At 45.6% G+C, this 17,278-nt stretch overlaps 1 protein-coding gene across 1 annotated transcript in view; it reads right to left on the reverse strand.

Moving 5' to 3' along the window:
* Positions 1-14,043: 14,043 nt before the first annotated feature.
* LOC101567162 (protein HIRA-like) overlaps positions 14,044-17,278 on the reverse strand; it is a 42,920-nt gene continuing 39,685 nt past the window's right edge. Inside the window, 2 exon segments of the mRNA XM_023703566.1 lie at positions 14,044-14,831; positions 15,103-15,288. Of these exon segments, the coding sequence (XP_023559334.1) occupies positions 14,044-14,831; positions 15,103-15,288 (974 nt within the window).

Below are 17,278 nucleotides of genomic sequence, written 5' to 3' on the forward strand. Positions count from 1 at the left end.
AGAGAGAGAGAGAGAGAGAAACAAGAAAGAAATCTTCAAAGAACATACAAGACAGGGACAATCTTCCCTGGACAGGTGATCATCCCTGAGCTACAGAGGGTAGGAAGAGGCGATGAAACTGGAGAACTTCAGGGACTTGTTGGGTAGGTTGAGGGGACCAGATTACAGCCTAACACATGGAGCCCCTGAAGAAGAACAGAATATGGCAGATGTAAGAAATACACCTTTTATAGAGAAGAAAATTAATTTTTGAGATGGCAAATAAATACAGCAGATTTAGATTAAAATAAAACAACCACACATTCTCATATATAATGCTGAATAATGTTAGCAGGATCGGATAGATTTAGCAGAGAAAGTTCTAAGGAGGTCATGGGAAAGTCCTGAACTCACTTAGAAATAGTGGCAGATAGTCCCTTCTCTTCCTCTCCAAGAAGACTTTGCAAAGAGGACTTTTATGAAGTATTTATTCTGCCTACCATTTTTATTGCATCTCACCTTCAATTTGTGCAAGGCTTCATGTAGGCCCTCACTCTAAATATGCATAGTCACTTTTGTTGTTCTACTTCCCCCGATATAGAATTGGGCTCAGAGATATTAAAGTACTTTATGTAAGTTGCCTAGGTCTACAAATTACTTTTGAATTTGAATCCATGTCAAATTACTTTGTCCATATTGATAAGTCAAGATCCAATCAGGAAACTGACTGGTGAAGAGGTAATGACCACACACTGTAGGCCATCTCAGTATGGGGTACATAGTGCGGGCCACAGGCAGTGGGGCGGGGGACTGTGGACAACATGACCTGACCCTCACTTTGCATCTACATCCTTCTGAGATCTACACAAGAAGGTCAGGCACATCGTCCTGTGTGTTCCTTGACAGTGAGTTCTTCAGACCTCCAAAGGCTTCCGCCCGGCCCTGGCCCATGCTGCTGCAGGTCCTCTGCCTGACTTCTTGCTCCTTGGAGGCCTCAGATTGCTAGGTTGTCACAAGGACATCAGGGAAATTCAAGCAGGTCAGGGATGGGCACCGATGTCTACAATTGGCACAAGCCTGTTGACCTACTTTCTGTGGCCAGGTAGATGGCAGAACAGTGGCCAGTGCATGGTTCTTGTGCTTCATGGTGCATAACCAAGGCTCCCTTCTTGGAGCTGCTGGTCTCGCTCCACTGAATAGCATGGCACTAAAAGTGAAAAATGGCACTCAAGGGAGCAAGTTTCTTGGATTGAATTCTTGGCTATCATCTGTCTATCCAAAGCCTTCAGACCACGAGACGGCTGATGCAAAGGAACAAGCAGAAGAGGATCATCTATTCTGCATACTTCCGGCACAAAAGCTTTGCATCTACTGCAAACTCGGAGGCCAGAAGTCTCAGACCTGAAGACCTAGTCCCGGCATTGTCTGAATCATTCCCACTCCCCTACTCTTCCCTGCTAACCAACAAACTTTGATTCCTGCCACACAATTTTCCTGTTAAAGCCTGTCTTCATCACAGTGAGATCTGCTAGACAACCACGCTGCATCAGAGACCCAGAAGATCTAGGAAGCTCAGGATTCTCTCCATCTTCTGTGAAGGAGTGCAGGCATGGCGTTTCCCCAGGAGAAGTGCCTGCAATTTTTGTCAGATCCTGAGAGGGTTACAAGAGCCCCTCATTTATCCTGGAAAAGAACCACTCATTGGCAGAGAGTCTCCACCTAGCCACTCCCTATCTTTACTGACCTTCACTTCCCCTGGACTTCAATCACTTTCTTGGCATCCTCTCCCTGTGCCTTGTCCCTGGAATAGATGCCTCACATTTCCTTATCCATCACCAAAGAGCTTTTACATTTAGCCTTCATGTTCTTTAACTTCTATATATTTTTTCTTTCTTTCTCTCTTATGTATTTAGTACAGGGTCTACAGTGTCTCACTTCACAGATCTGACTCATATGGATCTATGAGTCAGATCTGTGAACTACTTCCTGTTTTTCAGCCTCCCAAGCATTGGGATGACAGGCGCGTGCCACCACGCCCAGTGTCATTTGTTGTCTCAGAGCCCGGGGCCAGCATCGAAGGCCCAGGATCGAACCCCTGGTCCCCGAGTCTGCCTAAACAGGCTCTTTAATCTGCTAAGCTGTCTGGCTAGCTCTTCAATGACTATTTTGAAAAGATGATCTTCTAAATATATACGTACAATTCTTAAGCCTCACAATAGTGGATTGATGTTGGGTCCAAAAAAGCTTTCAGAAAGAAGCACTCGTGTTTTGCAGGGTTGGGGAGCAACAGGTAGTCTTCTTCGTATGATTTCCTGACAGACCACCAAACTCTAGCACTAAAGGCAGACACCTCAACAGACCAGAAAACCCCAAAGGTTTTCATTAATATCCTTGTGAGTTTGATGCACCTTACAAGCATTCTTCTACCTCTTAGATAAATCTTACCAAGGTAAATATACGGTGGAGAATGAATAGTGGCTACAAATTGAACTGTGGGGTTATAATGATAAGACTTCAGGTGAATAATTCATGCTCTCTAAATTCCAACTCTTACCTGTAAAAAAAGGAGTAATACATGCAAATATTCTACAAAGATCAGTTTTAATTGAAGTATTGGAGGTAACCTCAAGGATCGCTTTTAGATCAAAACATTTCAGTTCAGAAATCAGTTTTAATATCCTGGCTGACCACACCTGGGATGCTTCACCTCTGAGGTCATACTGCTTAGCAGAAACTAGGTCAGGATGAGCCTGGCCTGTGTTTGGCTTCATAAAACCCCATTTCACTTAGAATATCTTGAAAATTAATACCCTACATCCCCTTGGATATATTAAAACTGAAGATAATTGGAGAGAAAGGAATGGTGTTAGAAGCTTCCTGAACTCCCTGCTAACCTTTAAGGCTTGATAAGCATTACGAGAGAAGCACCCAGAACTCCGTATTAACATGTGATTGGCGCACTGCAGCCCTGCTAACGGGCTAATTGCGCATTTGGCTGAGCAGCGCGGCGTGCAGGTGCCCCTGAGGGATCAACCAGTTGAAGCTGAAGTTCGCTGGAGCAAACCATCACAAGCACAAAAATTAACAATAATAGCGGAAAAGCCAGCATGAGGGGAGGCTCTTGTTAGATTAGGTGGTAGACTTCTTCATGGCTATTAAAGCCATGCATCACTCCAACAGGAATGATTAATCAGTGCTTACAATTTCATGAATCTTAACTGGTTTTTTGTTTGTTTGTTTGTTCTGTTTTTCTGTGCAAGTGCAGATGTGCTCTTGGATAATTGCTTTCTAGACTTCATTTTGGAATGGACTATAAAATGCTGGATGACTCTGTGCCACTCTCACCGCTGAGGTCCTCCTACCCAGTGCGGGGACAGCCTTCTCCAGCATGAGCTAGACGGACATTAGCTCTTCCACACAGCTCCTCTGCTAACGCGACAGCTCCCAGGTCTCGGAAGAGTAGTCTATGCTATTTAGCAGACAGTATGCTGCTCAGCTTGTGTCCTAGTTATAGCACTTGGAACAGCTTGCTACGTATATAATATAGAGGTTGAAAATACACCTTGGAAACATGTACATTAGAAGACAAAATAAATAGCATACCTTTCTATTTTTTAAAAATGATATTACTCCAACTTTTAACATAGTATAGTTGAATATATTGAGTCGTTTTATAGCAATTTTTAAAAATAGTTAATGGGGCTGGAGAGATGGCTCAGTGGTCTAAAGCACCTACTTAGAACAAGCTTGGCAAAGCACAGGGACCGCGGTTCAATCCCCCAGCACCACATGCCAGCCAGCCCCGCCCCCTGGTGGGCTGAGCTGGCCACACACACACACACACACAATGAATAAATAAATAAATAAAATTAAAAAAAAACTCAGAATATACTATAAAAAAAATAGTTAATGATACTGTGACATAGTAATTGTCCGTGGCACAATTTATCAACACCAAGGTTGATCTACAATAAGATTTCCTAAAGGCACACAGGCCATGTAGTCAAAGCACTGAGAGGCTCCACAGAACTGTAGAAATAAGAATCATAAAAGTAAGTGGAAAGTGCAGGTGGGACAGTCACCCTGTGACAGCATGTGTTCTATTCATTCTATTGAAGCTGGATTTTATCCTCAGATGAAAGATGTACAGCAACCATTCAAAAGGTTTCTTAAGGGGCTGGTGAGATGGCTCAGTGGTCCAAAGCACCTATTTAGAACAAGCTTAGCAAAGCACAGGGACCGGGGTTCAATCCCCAGCACCACACGCCAGCCAGCCCCGCCCCCTGGTGGGCTGAGCTGGCCACACACACACACATAAAGAAATAAATAAAAATGTTTCTTAAATTCCCAAGTCTTAGCTCCCACATTCTAATAGTCTGAATTGGGGTATCTGGGTTATTACTCAGAAACATTTGATAAATATAATTAAGCAATTATAAGGTAAGGGGGCTAGTAATATGCACTGAGTAAAAACTGCTTTAAGATTCCAGTAATATGTATAAACACCGCCATTCAGCCCCTAGAATCCAAGGGCTTTATATATGTTAATTCATGCTCCCATTCAACCTAGGTATTCTCCTCTTCCTTTTACCAACAAGAAATCCATGATCAAAGCACTGAAATGTCCTCCAGAATCTCAAAGCTGGCGAAAAACTCACCTCTCAGAATTCAGCATCCATTTTCTATCGTCCAGTCTGAAGACAAGTGACCTTCGCCGTACTTGTTTTACGATTGTAGTGCGTTATTAGGGTGCCAATTGATCAATTATTATCAAAGCTTTACAGCATCTTTTGCACTGTTTTTAGTTATTCCACAAGTCTTAATGCCTCTAAGTGCCTAGCAACAATCTATAGCTTGATTGTAGTAAGTGTCATGGCAGCCCAGGTTAGACGACTGTTGAGCCCCTCTGAGCCTGAATTCTAAGATTCCACTTAGAATCTGTGATGAACCATGTATCACAAACAAGGGAGTGGCCTGCCATTTCTCTGAAACGACTTTTTTACTTTTTTAGGGCCGGCAAGATAGTTCAGTGGACTAAGCACCTGCTTAGGCAAGCGCAGGAACCGAGCTTCAATCTCAGGTACAGCATGCTGGCCGGCCCCACCCTCGGGTGCGCTGAGCAGCCACAGAGTCTGGGCATGGTGGTGCATGCCTATAATCCCAGTGCTGGGGAGGCTGAAAACAGGAAGATCACTATGAGTCTGAGCTGCATAGTGAGACCCTGTACTACACACATTAAAAAAAAAAAAAAAAAAGAAAAGAAATGACTTTTTCAGTTGGTCCAGAATGATATCATTAAAAGAGTGCTACAGCTTGGAGTGAAGTGTTATTTTAGGTTTGCTGTTTTGGGGGAAATTGGCGGGTTTTGCAGGTCAGATTATGGATGAATTCAACAGAGTTTAGTATCAATATAATTATGTTGAAGGGATTTTTGATACACATCTTTTAAAAGATAGCAACAAAATAAATACTAACAGAAATATCTGGATCGGCAATAACTAGATGAACATTTTGAAGAGAGCATTGTTATTTCGTTATTAATGTACTAAAACAATTTTTGAATATCATTGAGGAGTAGGGGACTTCCTAGTTCCTAGATTTGTTTTTGCTTGAGTATTATTTATTGCTCTATTTATTGAAAGCATTTCAGTAGGTATTTACTGCATGCATTATAGTCAGAGGATTTCCAAGTGAATTGTATATTCACGGTACCGAGGGCCACATTGGAAATGGGCACAAGGTGGCAGAAGATTCCACAGACAGTGGCACTGCCCCAAGCTGGGGGAGCCAAGTACAGCATCCTGGAAAAGACTCGTGTGAGTCAGGGCGTGGGACAGGCAGAGCCAGCACGAAATCAGAAGCAATACACACCTTGGAAGCCTGGAGTCAGCGACGGGAAGAGAGAGGCGCTAAAGTCAGATGGAACATAGGAGAGCCCGGGGACCGGGAGTGGGGAGGGAGGCAGGCAGCGCGGGCCGCGCACTGTACAGGGAGGCTGCCAGTGAGGCTCCGGGAAGCGGAGGCCAGGGCTAGGAACCGCCCAGAACACTCAGAACGCACGCCCTCCAGCTCCCAGCAACACAGATGTCACGACCTACAAAATTAGAAATTAGTCTGGTACTCAGCACCGGGGCCTAACCATCTAATTAAAGCTTTTTAATGTTAATGAGTGCTTTGATCGAGCAGTACTAAGCCACGTTGGGGAAGACTTCAAAGGAAGCCAGCCACCTTCATGGCCTTCGTCTACCTTGGCTCTGCCCTCTTTTCTGGTCTCACTTTCTCTGCCCCAGCCCCACCGAGCTTCCTTGATTCTTGCATCCCTTAAGTGACTCTAAAAACTCGCTTCATGAATAATTGAGGAGAATGGACTAGAACAATCCTAACATCTATCATTTGGTGGCGTGTTCATTTACTAAACTGAAAGAAATGTTTAATAAAGAATATTACAGTACTAAATATAGACACTGTGCCAGAAAAATGCAGCTAATAAGCTGTGTTAAGAATATGGACAGCAGCAATCGGGGAAGGTCCCTCCGTTCACCGTGCAGCTGGTTCCGGGCTGGGCGCGTGCGCGCCGCCTCTGCACGCAGGCTGGCCCAGGACAAGCACGCTTCGCACTGAGTACCATCCCTTCTGGGCAAATACCATTGCTTCCCTTTTTTTAAATCTTCTTTTGTACAAGTTATCGGTAAGTTATTTTTTAAATGATTGTAGCTTCTGTAGGAAGCCGTGTTTTTATAAGCAATAATGACTTTCCTCAGCAATAAAATACAGTAAGAGGCTTGAGGTTATGATTTTGTTTTAAAATTTTCCGTAATGCTTCTGGTTAATGTTTATGTTTCCTTCTAGATATATCTATTCCCATTAAGCCACCACGGATGCCTGTTTGCTCCGGTGCATGTCTACAGCCATATGCGCCTAGAATTTAAAAAGAAAAATCTATATGCACAGAGACATTAAGGTATCCTGGGTAAAGTACTATTTTATTTCCCCCTTTTGCCCTTTTAGCTTCCAAACTTTAAAATATGCTTTCTATTCTAGAACTTTGCTTTCATTTTGCGCTCTCTCTCTCTCTCTCTTTGTGGAACCAAGGATTTGAACTCAGACCCTTGTGCTTGCCAAGTAAATACTTATTCTACTGAGCCATCTCCCCAGCCCCCTTTCATTTTGGAACTATGCTTTTTATTCTATCCTTTTCTTAAGGAAGGCCATTGACACTGGTAAAAACAGTTGTATTTTCAGACTGAATTCAGGCAGTCTAATCCTCCATTTTCCTAAGGTGTAGAATATTCTACCCTAATGAAGTCTTGTGGGACATTAAGTTTTCTGTCAGCTCTGATGACTGTATATAAAGAACAAAAGTTTATTCTGTGCCATTATTTTGCTCTTATTTTATTTCATTTATAATTATTCACAGTTACAGTCACTTAAGTAGTTTTTGCTTTCCTAAGTAAAAATAGCCCTAAAACGAAGCCTGTAGCTCCCCCGCTAGGAGGGGGCTTACGTGTCCACACTCGACAAGGGCAGGCTCCGGGCAGCTCGCTCAGGGCGGCAGGCCAGCCGCAGCCAGCGTGGCCTCTCCTAGCCGTGACCGCGGGCCGGGATGCCAGCGCGGCGGGGGTCGCTCCGTGGCCGCCGGCCCTGGCTCCGTGGCGCGGCTGCCCTGCTCTCGTGCCCGCCGCCCAGCCGCGGTGGCCTGAACACCTCTGCTCCCCAGAAACCTCCCGCAGGACGTGGCTTCCTCGGGCCAGCCACCCGCGAAGTGAAGCGCTGCGGCTGCCGCGTGCCAGACCACCTCTCGGGCCTTAGCGGTGGGCGTGCACGGCTGGGTCCCACCGAAGGGCAGCTGGGGGCCACTGGGCAGCGGAAGCCTGCTGGAGCACACGGCTGCACCCGCGCTCCTGCTTGTTCACGCGCACTTCCCGGACTGGCTTTCCCTGCTTCCTCAGCCGAGCCATCTCCCTCTCCTTACCTTGTGCTAAGTCATGCATTTCCTGCATGGGCTACCACTGGTAATCATGAATTCGTGTCTTTTGCTAATAAGAGTATTTTTAATTGAGCCAGGACCTTAATTAAAATGAGATCATGCAAGGTACCTGGGCATTTTCCAACATGTAAAGAGACAAAGTAGAAAATGTGTCCCCTTGAGGGGCATTGCGTTTTGGAAACAAGGTTGAAACTGGTAAGATTCCATTCCACTCTTTATCATTTGTATTTAATTTGCACTTCCCCTGGTTTAGCTTTTCATTCTTTTTTCAAATGAACTTTCTCTGGTGAATATCATAATTCTGTCCCAGTTACTCTTCTCTTGTTGCTGGGAAAAATACCCGACCGCCAAAATGAAGGAAGGAAAGGTTTATTTAGCTCACAGTTACTGGAGGTTTCAGCCCATAGGCAGCTGGCTCCAAGGCAGGGCAGCACACGGCAGAGAACCACCTTCCATGACGGTGGCAAAGAGTAAGAGGAGCCAAGGGCAGAGTATCAGCAACAGTGGCAACAGAGAGAGAGTCTGTCTCTGTTTCTCTTACATTACACTCAGGCTTTCCACCCCAGGCTGGGGGAAGTACTCACACCCATAATCCCAGCAGTACTAAAACCCATAATCCCAGTGGATCATGAGTTAATCTCAACCTCTAGAAGTCCCTGCCTCATGACTGCATGAGGCTTTGGGGTGACAACTAGACACAAACCATAACAAACGGGTAGAAGTTTCTAGGCGCTTTCCCACTGCAGATAGAAAAATCCAGAGGCAGGACCTCTGGGGACCAGTTCATTTCTCATTTCCAAACCTGGCCCCATCCCTGTAGCAAGGGACACTGAGTCCTGGAGTAACCCCAGCTTAGGGTCCTGTCAGTCTACTAAGGGGCAGAGGCTGGGACCATAAAAGGGACAAGGATTTTACCTAGAAATGTGCTAGATGGACAAGATAATCATTACCTTCTTGTAATTGTTTGATACTTACACATGTTATGAGGTAATAAGGTTCAGGGTGGCAGGGAAGGTCTATTTTTCTTACCATTTTATTTGTATTACCTGTCACAATGCCTGAAGCACTGAGGGTGCCTGATAATTGTTTACTGATTACAGGAATGTAGGCAAAGGATATTGTTTCACTGATTAAAGAGGCAGAGGTTACATGGGGAATTCTGTCCAATAATGGGAATTTTCTGGTATGGTGAAGGAAAGGGTAAGCATTCAGGGTGTGTGTGTGTGTGTGTGTGTGTGTGTGTGTGTGTGTGTGTACGTGCTTGAAATGCTTAAGCAATTAGTCAATGAGACTTGGAAAGAGGAGCAATGGGTGAACAGAAGTTTAATTTCCAAAAAGCTTGTCCTGCTGAGATCCAATGAGTCGTGCAGCCCTGCTTCAAACGCTGTAACCCCTTGGAGGAGCTGTTAGGTAATTCTTCTCCTAAATGTTTTCTAGTCTTTGAGATGACACATGCATATTTCCAGTGTAGGTTGGGTAGGCTCTGTCCTTACCCAGAATATGACCTTTTCTCTGTATTTGCACCACAATATGGTCAATGCGTACCCAACCAGAAGAACCGCAAGACCCAAGGCCCTCCTCAAAGTCCTTCAACTGCCTGCCAGCATGGGACTTCCTGACGGATGGGTCTTAATGAATTCCTGAGTCTGTGGAAATTCCGATTCCTGCATCCCATGTGAGGTTATTCTAGAGACTTAATCGCTCTTTCAAATTCAACCTGCAGGTGGTGGTTGACTTTTACAATAGTGCTCAGGATCCCACTGGGTGAGCTCAGGCAGAGAGGTGGGGGGAAGAGAGGAGCTGAGGGAAATACTGTGACACCTGTGTCTACATGAGAAAGAAGGAAGAGAGCAGAGCTGGAGACCAGGGACAGGTGGAAACCCACCTTTCCTGAGAGCCTGCTGGGTGCCAGGCTCTGAGCAGTGGTTTACTTGTAATGAATCCATTCCAAGAATGTTTTGGCATCAGGGATCAAATTCAAGACCTTGTGCTTGCCAAGTAGGAACTTACACCACTGGGCTACCTCCTGGCCCCCAAAACTCTTATTTCAATAAGACAGATAAGAAAAATGAAATCTTGGAAATGCTGAATAATTTACCTTAGTTTACACTAAGCAGCAAGCTTGTGCTCCTTTAGTAAGAACATGAGTAGAATGCACAAACAAATGGATAAAAGGAACAGAAAAGTAAAATGCAGAAAGAGCTATGCAGGTATAGATGTTTCCAAACTAAACCCTTTTAATTTGGATTTTTCTAGCTTGCATCATGAAGCACCCAAAAGTGCATAATTCACTGGGAATAATTTAACTCGAAAGAAGCAATTTATTAAAGAAATGCTGGTTAGTTGATATCATTATTTCATCTGAAAGAGCTGATCTTGTTGTTTACATTAGAGATACTTTCTACCTGGAAAAATCTGAAAAATTAAATCATTCAAATAAAGTAGAAGACTCTCAACCCTCTCCCTTTGGGTGCTGCAGTAGCTCTTAGGTCTCTAAAGAGTGTTTGCATATACTACTTAAAGGGACTGCTAAGCGCAAGTGTGGCAGAAAAACTTTCAGATGGAAAAGGCCCACTCTATAAAATATAGTGATATTCCTGTTGATATAATTAGATGTTGTTATTCAGTGAATCCAGTCTCTGCAGGTTCTGTTGTAATAAAGTAGTCTAATATTATACATAATAATTACTGAGCCAACATCTAAATGCGTGCTCCTTCCCCACCCACACCTCAGTAGCTCTCCTACTTCAAAATTAAATGTTGCGATACTTTTATTCTAACCACTGATTCTCCAGCTTTTTAAATTTTATGATCCTATTCCACCACCGTATGCTAGTAGAGTATCTTTCTTTTCAGCTCTGTTCCAGGTACTGGGATTACACAAGTGCACACCACACCCAGAAACTTTTGTTCATTCACTCTTTGATGCTTTAAAAGTAAACACTTCAAAGCTGCATGTTGGTTAAGCAACAAACCCGTGCTTGCCTTTAACCAAATGAGGAAATATATCCAGAGAATTCAGAAGTTAGTTTTTGCAAGAAAGCAGAAGATTCAGTCCTTGAGTGAGGTGGAATCCTGTGTGAGTCAGACAGTGTTGGCTGCCTACTGCATGTCAACTCTTTCTTCTTCCTCTACTAAAGAGCTCCAGTTTTGTCCAAGTAGAGAAGAGAATGTGCTCAGCTCTGATAATAAGGGCTTATTATTATGATTCAAACAAGAGGACATCTAAAGCTGGCTAGGATAAGTCGCCCCAAGTACACGAGCAGTGCCTCTTTCCATTGTGTAATGCACAACTCCACCTCCCTATTCAATGACCCTAGAGCCAAGTCTTCTGTCTTATGATTCTCATAACATGAAATTTCAATTTGTCCATCTTAGACATTTTCTCTTTGGTTCTTTTCTTTCACAGCATTTCCCATGGGTGACAGCTATCATTCAACCATTTGGATTAATGTCTGCCAGTCATAGTTGTATTCCTAATCTACAGTGATATACTGTGAGAATCCCATTATGGTCTACTTCAAATGGAAAGCAAACTAGTACTTTTTAGTCTCTGAAACCTTCCACTTCTCTGATGTTTTTCCTTACGGTTTTCCAAACTCACTTTGCTTGGCCACAGCATTAAGTGTGAGGTGTCAGGTATATTGTATTAATTTTAAAAAAACTGACCAGTATAATAAGAAAACATTAAGATTTTTTTTGTTTTTTGTACCAGGGATTAACTCAAGCCCTTGCACTTGCCAGGCAGGTGCTTCTCCTCTGAGCTATCTCCCCTGCGCCCACTAAGAAACCTGTTTATTTAACATGAAATGATTACAACTGGTGCTGTCTGAGCTCAGCAGCAGGGAGCTTAACTGTCATCTGAGGAGATATATCAGTGATTTCTTAAGGAAGTGACATGCAGACTAAAACAAAAGGTCTTACGTCTTTCGCAAGACCGCAGTCCTTGCACAGCTGTACCTGGAAGCTGTAATAGCACAGAGATCATGGAAAGCTGGAGAGACAGAATCTTCCAGCTCCAGTGGCCGGAGAAGGCTGGGAGAGAACGCTCAGCCCAAACCTGGAGGCGCCACCTGCCTGGGCACTGTGTGCTTTATGTTATGTTTCAAATCGACAAATAAATGGGTTTTACTTATATGAAGATATTTCAGGCTTTGCGTAGTAAATGTAAAAGGTGCTTTTGGAAATTGAGTTCTTTTCTGTGCCTGACTGACCCTCAGAAAAAAGTGCAAATTGCCTAGTTGCTTGAAAATAGCTGAGGTTGAGTTGCCCCTGAACTGAAAATATAGCATTTGCAAAGATGTTCTCTCCTGAAAGCCATTAGGTGTGCTTTTGGTACAGGATTCTCTGCGGCACTTTACTTTTTAGAGGAACATAATTCTACCATGAAAAAACTGAATGGCCTAGTGAAAATCACCCAAATTTGCTAAGGTTCAAATTCCTCTTCTGAGTATTGGGTTAATACTACCTGCTTTCCCTGGGGTTGTACAGTGATATGTATGAGCCAGGTTAGCAGAAAACCTTGAAAATATAAACCACCCAGAAGGTGCTAGGAATCATTACTGCATAAATCCCACATTCATATATAAGCTTCATGTAAGAGATACTAACAAGCCCAAAGAGGCAGGAGAGATATAATCCTAATTGTTTCAACTTTGTTAAGGTCTTGCTATGTATCCAGGCCCATTTATTATACTAATACTATTCTACATAACAGATCTGTTGTCGTTTGGGTGTAGCAAGTGGAGAAATTCAACACATAATTTATAAGATTATTTATAATAGTCACCCAAAGAGTCGTATACAAAGAGAGTGCAGGAAATCGGTCCACACACTAAAGACCAAAGAATCCAGCTGAGGGTGCCATGGCAGTGTCCTGCAGACCTAGAGCCCATAACAGCACTCTGCGCAAGCTCCACCTGGACGCCTAGAGCCCAGGACAACGCCTCGTGCTGGCCTGATTCACAGATCTTCTCAGGAAGGCCAGAGGTCAGTGGGGAAGCTAGAAGCTCTGGGCCAGCGGGATGGAAGATCTGTGCTAGCGGGCTGAGGGGTCTGCACTGGAGCCAGAAAGCAGTGCTCACGATAGGGGCCAGAGCTCCCCAAAGTGACCTGCAGCCATCCTCAGGGACAATGAGGTCCCGAGCTCCTCCAATGATGAGAACAGCCGACTTCCCAGCAGGAAAGCCAGCAAGACAAGGTCCTCCAGGGGAAACAAGGGCCCCCTAGCAGCACCTCTTCTTCTTCAGTTCTACCTCTTATGTGGTGTGTAGTGATCCTCAGGGGTGCCTCCCAAGCCCAGCACCACACTGTGTGAATACATACTCCACTCTTAATCTCTGTTGTTTCTAAATATATTCTTCGGTTTTAGAGAATACAACTCATCCCAGGTATCTTTCAGGTTGAGTCTCATCCACCTATATCATTACAAGTTGACCACCAGTTGTCAATCCCCAAGACACACAATTTAAAGCCAAGAAAGTTGAATAAAGTGTTGAAGATTGTACAGTCGGAAAATTATTGCATTAGAGTTCTGACTCCTTCCTGTTCCAAGGCCGCATCCCATGCGAGCCCTGCTCCGAAGCCCGGGATTGTCTCCATTCCCCAGGAGTTCAATGTGCTCATGTTCTTTTCGTTTTCTGTTGTTGCCAAGACTCTCCCTCCGTCAGGGATGCTACCTTCATGTTAAGAAGCAGGCCACCCGCCGGGGCCTTTCCCTTGCGAAGTCTGAGTCATTCCCATGGGAATGCAGGCAGCAGCTTTGCCAGTGACAGAGACTCACGGGCTGAGGCCCTTGCACCCCAGGCATTGAAACGACACGCTCGGAGATCACGGGCCACCCACAGGCCGGGCCTGCCGGGCCCACTGGCCAACGTTTCCATTTGTTTGTTTGTGTGCTTGTTTTACTGAGTTTGGGGGAGGAAAACAATTTCTTCTGACTTATAGCTACTTCCGGAAACCAAAGGAGATATTGGAGAAATAATTATTAATTTATCTGAAAAATAAAGAGGATTTACTGCATGATTGTAAGGCCGATTGTAAGGCATTCTTCCGACCAGCCTTCCTCGCTTGCGCATTCACAGGCGTACCCCACTCATCCTTGAAATTTGCCCTAGCTGGTGGCGGGGGACCTCATCTCGGCCGAGTCCTGTCTCCTGCCTGATCGTGAGAGCGAGCGGTCTTGCGGCTCCAAACAGCGCACGTTCGCTTTCCCGTGGTCCAGGCCGCTCTGCTACGAGGGCTTCAGAGGTGAGGGCTGCCGCAGAGATTTCCTGCCCCACGCACTTCACAATGCTTGCCCTCCGCCCACTTCTCTCTGGATACAGTGAGAAGTGTAGAAGTGTTAGCTGCGGCACAGAAAAGAATGCAAAAGGCAGTTTGCGGGTCAGTGTGAGCATCGACCACTGGGGGGACGCCCGCGCAGCTCTGCAGAGACCTGTGGAGGACGTGGCGTGGGCGGAGGACGGAGGGCGCAGCCCCAAGCAGATCTTCCCGAGAAGGCTGTGCTCGCGCCGCACCCCAACCCCCAGCAGCTTGCGGTAGGCCGAGAGAAGGCTGCACTGGGGCAGGCAGAGCCAGGAACGCGGGCGTGCAGAAAGGGTCCCCAGGAAGCAGATCGTGGTCCAGAAACCAGGTACGGGCTGCGCCGGGAGGCAGGGGCAGGGGCGGCTTTCGGCAGTCAGAGACCGGCAAGAGGAGTGCGCGGGGAAGGCGCTGAGTAGGTGCAGGCGGAGGGCAGAAAGCAGCGAGGGCGCGGGGGTCGTGGCGAGCGCGCACGGCGTGCATCGCAAGGGCAGGAGGTCACGCGGCGCTAAGCCGAGGCACGCGGGCAGCAGGGCGCGGACACGCAGCGGGCAGTGCAGGGCTGCCACGCGGCGGCCAGCGGGTCAGTGAGACTCCAGGGGCTTCGTGGGGAGCACAGCAGCGGACTGCAGCGTCAGCGGGCAGGGAGCTGGGGAAGCCGAGGGCGCCTCTGCAGGGACGCAGCTTGGCGACGGTTCCAGGTCAGTCTGTGCTCTCTGTCCCCCACTATACGGATACCCAGAGGCGTCGGGCACGTGTTCCAAGCCAGGAAACCTAAGTCTCTTCCACCTGTGGGCTACGCGGCTGCCTGGGCCAGGGACATCTGCTGTTACGGCTCAGCTGGGATTCCAGAGTCACGGGGTGGTTGCCGGGCCCTGAGCAGCGCCAAGGAAGTGGAGCCACGGGGAGGTCCGGCTCGTGGGGCAGTGCTCCGTGTTTATGCAGGTACTGAGGGTAATGGTAAGACTTCACCCGCACGGCCAGCCTGCCGCACTGAGGGCACCGGTGGCGGAAGCGCCCTGCGTATCAAGAGAAGAATGCAGTTTCATGTAATGCAATACAATGCCTTATTCAAACTGATTTGTCAGCTTCAGAGAAAGGACTAGTGTGGCACAGTAAATTAAACCTTGAGCAACTGGAGGATCTTCCCCCATACTTCCAGTGGCTAATACAGTTTGACAATATACCTAATCAAAATCATGTCGCTTAATTGCCTTTAATGTATTCATAATTATATTTACCAGGCCTGTAGTACCCAGCCCACAACACACACACACACACACACACACACACACGCACCTTGATACACAACATGTAGAATCCTCCCACATATGTGGGGCTGGGAAATAACTTAACAATGTGGCTATTAAAAGGGAAATGCCGCAGTGAGTTTTTAAAATCATTTTCATTTTACATCTTGGGATAAATTTGTGTTTTCTATTCTCCCATATATTATGTGCTTACTAATAAATAGTTCATCTAAATGTGCTGAGTAAATCTAGCTCATAGGAAGCATTTATTGCTCCATAAAATCACAACAGAGTGAAGCTGCCAACTAGAAGAACAATGAAGCTATTTGCAAGGGCTGCTAGGAGCAACACAGACAACACTTTCCTGGAAGCCACAGACTTGCAGAAGTCTTGGGTTCTGAGGTAAGCACAAACATCCCATGCATCTGTCAACCTGCACAGCTGCTGAGAAGGTACAGAGGAAAGAAAATAGAAATGCAGGCTCCTGGGTGGACAAAGATACTCTCACCTTGCTTTTAGAACAGTTTTGTTTTTACTGGACTAAGTATACTCCAGAACCCATGACACTGAGGCCCAGGCCGTACGCAAAGGGTGCAAGAAAGTTAAAACCACAGCGAGAACCAACTTCTAACACTTAGAGGTCAGTAAGGAGGAAATTCTTCAGAAATCCTCTTGCTCACTCCTTAGTGCACAGTACAATAAATACACTCGTTGGTTTTCTCTAGTGGAGAGGCCTCCTTTCCAGGTGTGGCCATCCAGGTGTATTTTGATGTCTGTACTTTTTTCACCTTTTAAATGGTATTTTAGGGGGCTAGCGAAATAGCTCAGCCAGTGCACTAAAGGGGCTGCTTAGGCAAACTTAAGCAAGCACAGGGACCGCAGTTCGGTCCCCAAAACCACATGTCATACCAGCCCCACCCCCAGGGAGGGCTGAGCCAGAGTCCAGGCATGGTGGTGGATGCCTGTAATCCTAGCCCTGGGGAGGCTGAAAGGAGGAGGATAGTCACAAGTCTGAGCTGTGTAGTGAGACCTGTAACAACCAAATATATTACAAAATAAAAATAAACAAATAATATTTCATGCCTCTGAGTGCCTTGCTCTTTTGGTTCCCCCCAACTTTTGCACCTACGGTAGTGTGGGCACCGACCCTGCACCTGTGCAGTCCTACCTCTCTGCAGGTTCTCCGCACCCCAGAAAACTTCCCCCCATCACCATAATCATAGTCACTTTCAAGGATTCAACAGAAATCTAATTTGTGGGGAGGGGAGGGAAATACTAGTATCTCCCAAGGAATAGATGTATTATGGACCACAAACATATAATAATAAGTATTTTTAAACTCTGCTTATAATGGCAGATAATAATAGAAAAAATTCATACACAAACATTATTAACTATAGAATTGGTAAACTGAATTAAGAATTAAGACAACGGTTTTTATGAAGTAGGTCGTATTGTTAACACGATGACTTGTGTGAAACTTTTCTGATTATCCCACACTAAACAGCTCTCACTTAGATCCCGGGCTGTGTGGCTTGGTTGTGCCTGTGATGTAAGTGGTATCTGCACATGCGCCACATTGAGAAGCATGTCAATGAACACATTTAGTTCTTCACTTCTACCAATTTGTGGTTTTTGGTTTTTTTTTTATTTTTAGGGAAGGCTCTGCAGAGTGTTCAGGGTCTCACTACTAGATCAGACTCACAGTGATCCACCATTTTACAGCCTCCCAAGAGCTGGGATTACAGGAGTGGGCCAC

Source organism: Octodon degus, unplaced genomic scaffold (assembly GCF_000260255.1).
Source record: "Octodon degus isolate 3935 unplaced genomic scaffold, OctDeg1.0 scaffold00174, whole genome shotgun sequence".
In the NCBI taxonomy this organism is placed as follows: Eukaryota; Metazoa; Chordata; class Mammalia; order Rodentia; family Octodontidae; genus Octodon; species Octodon degus.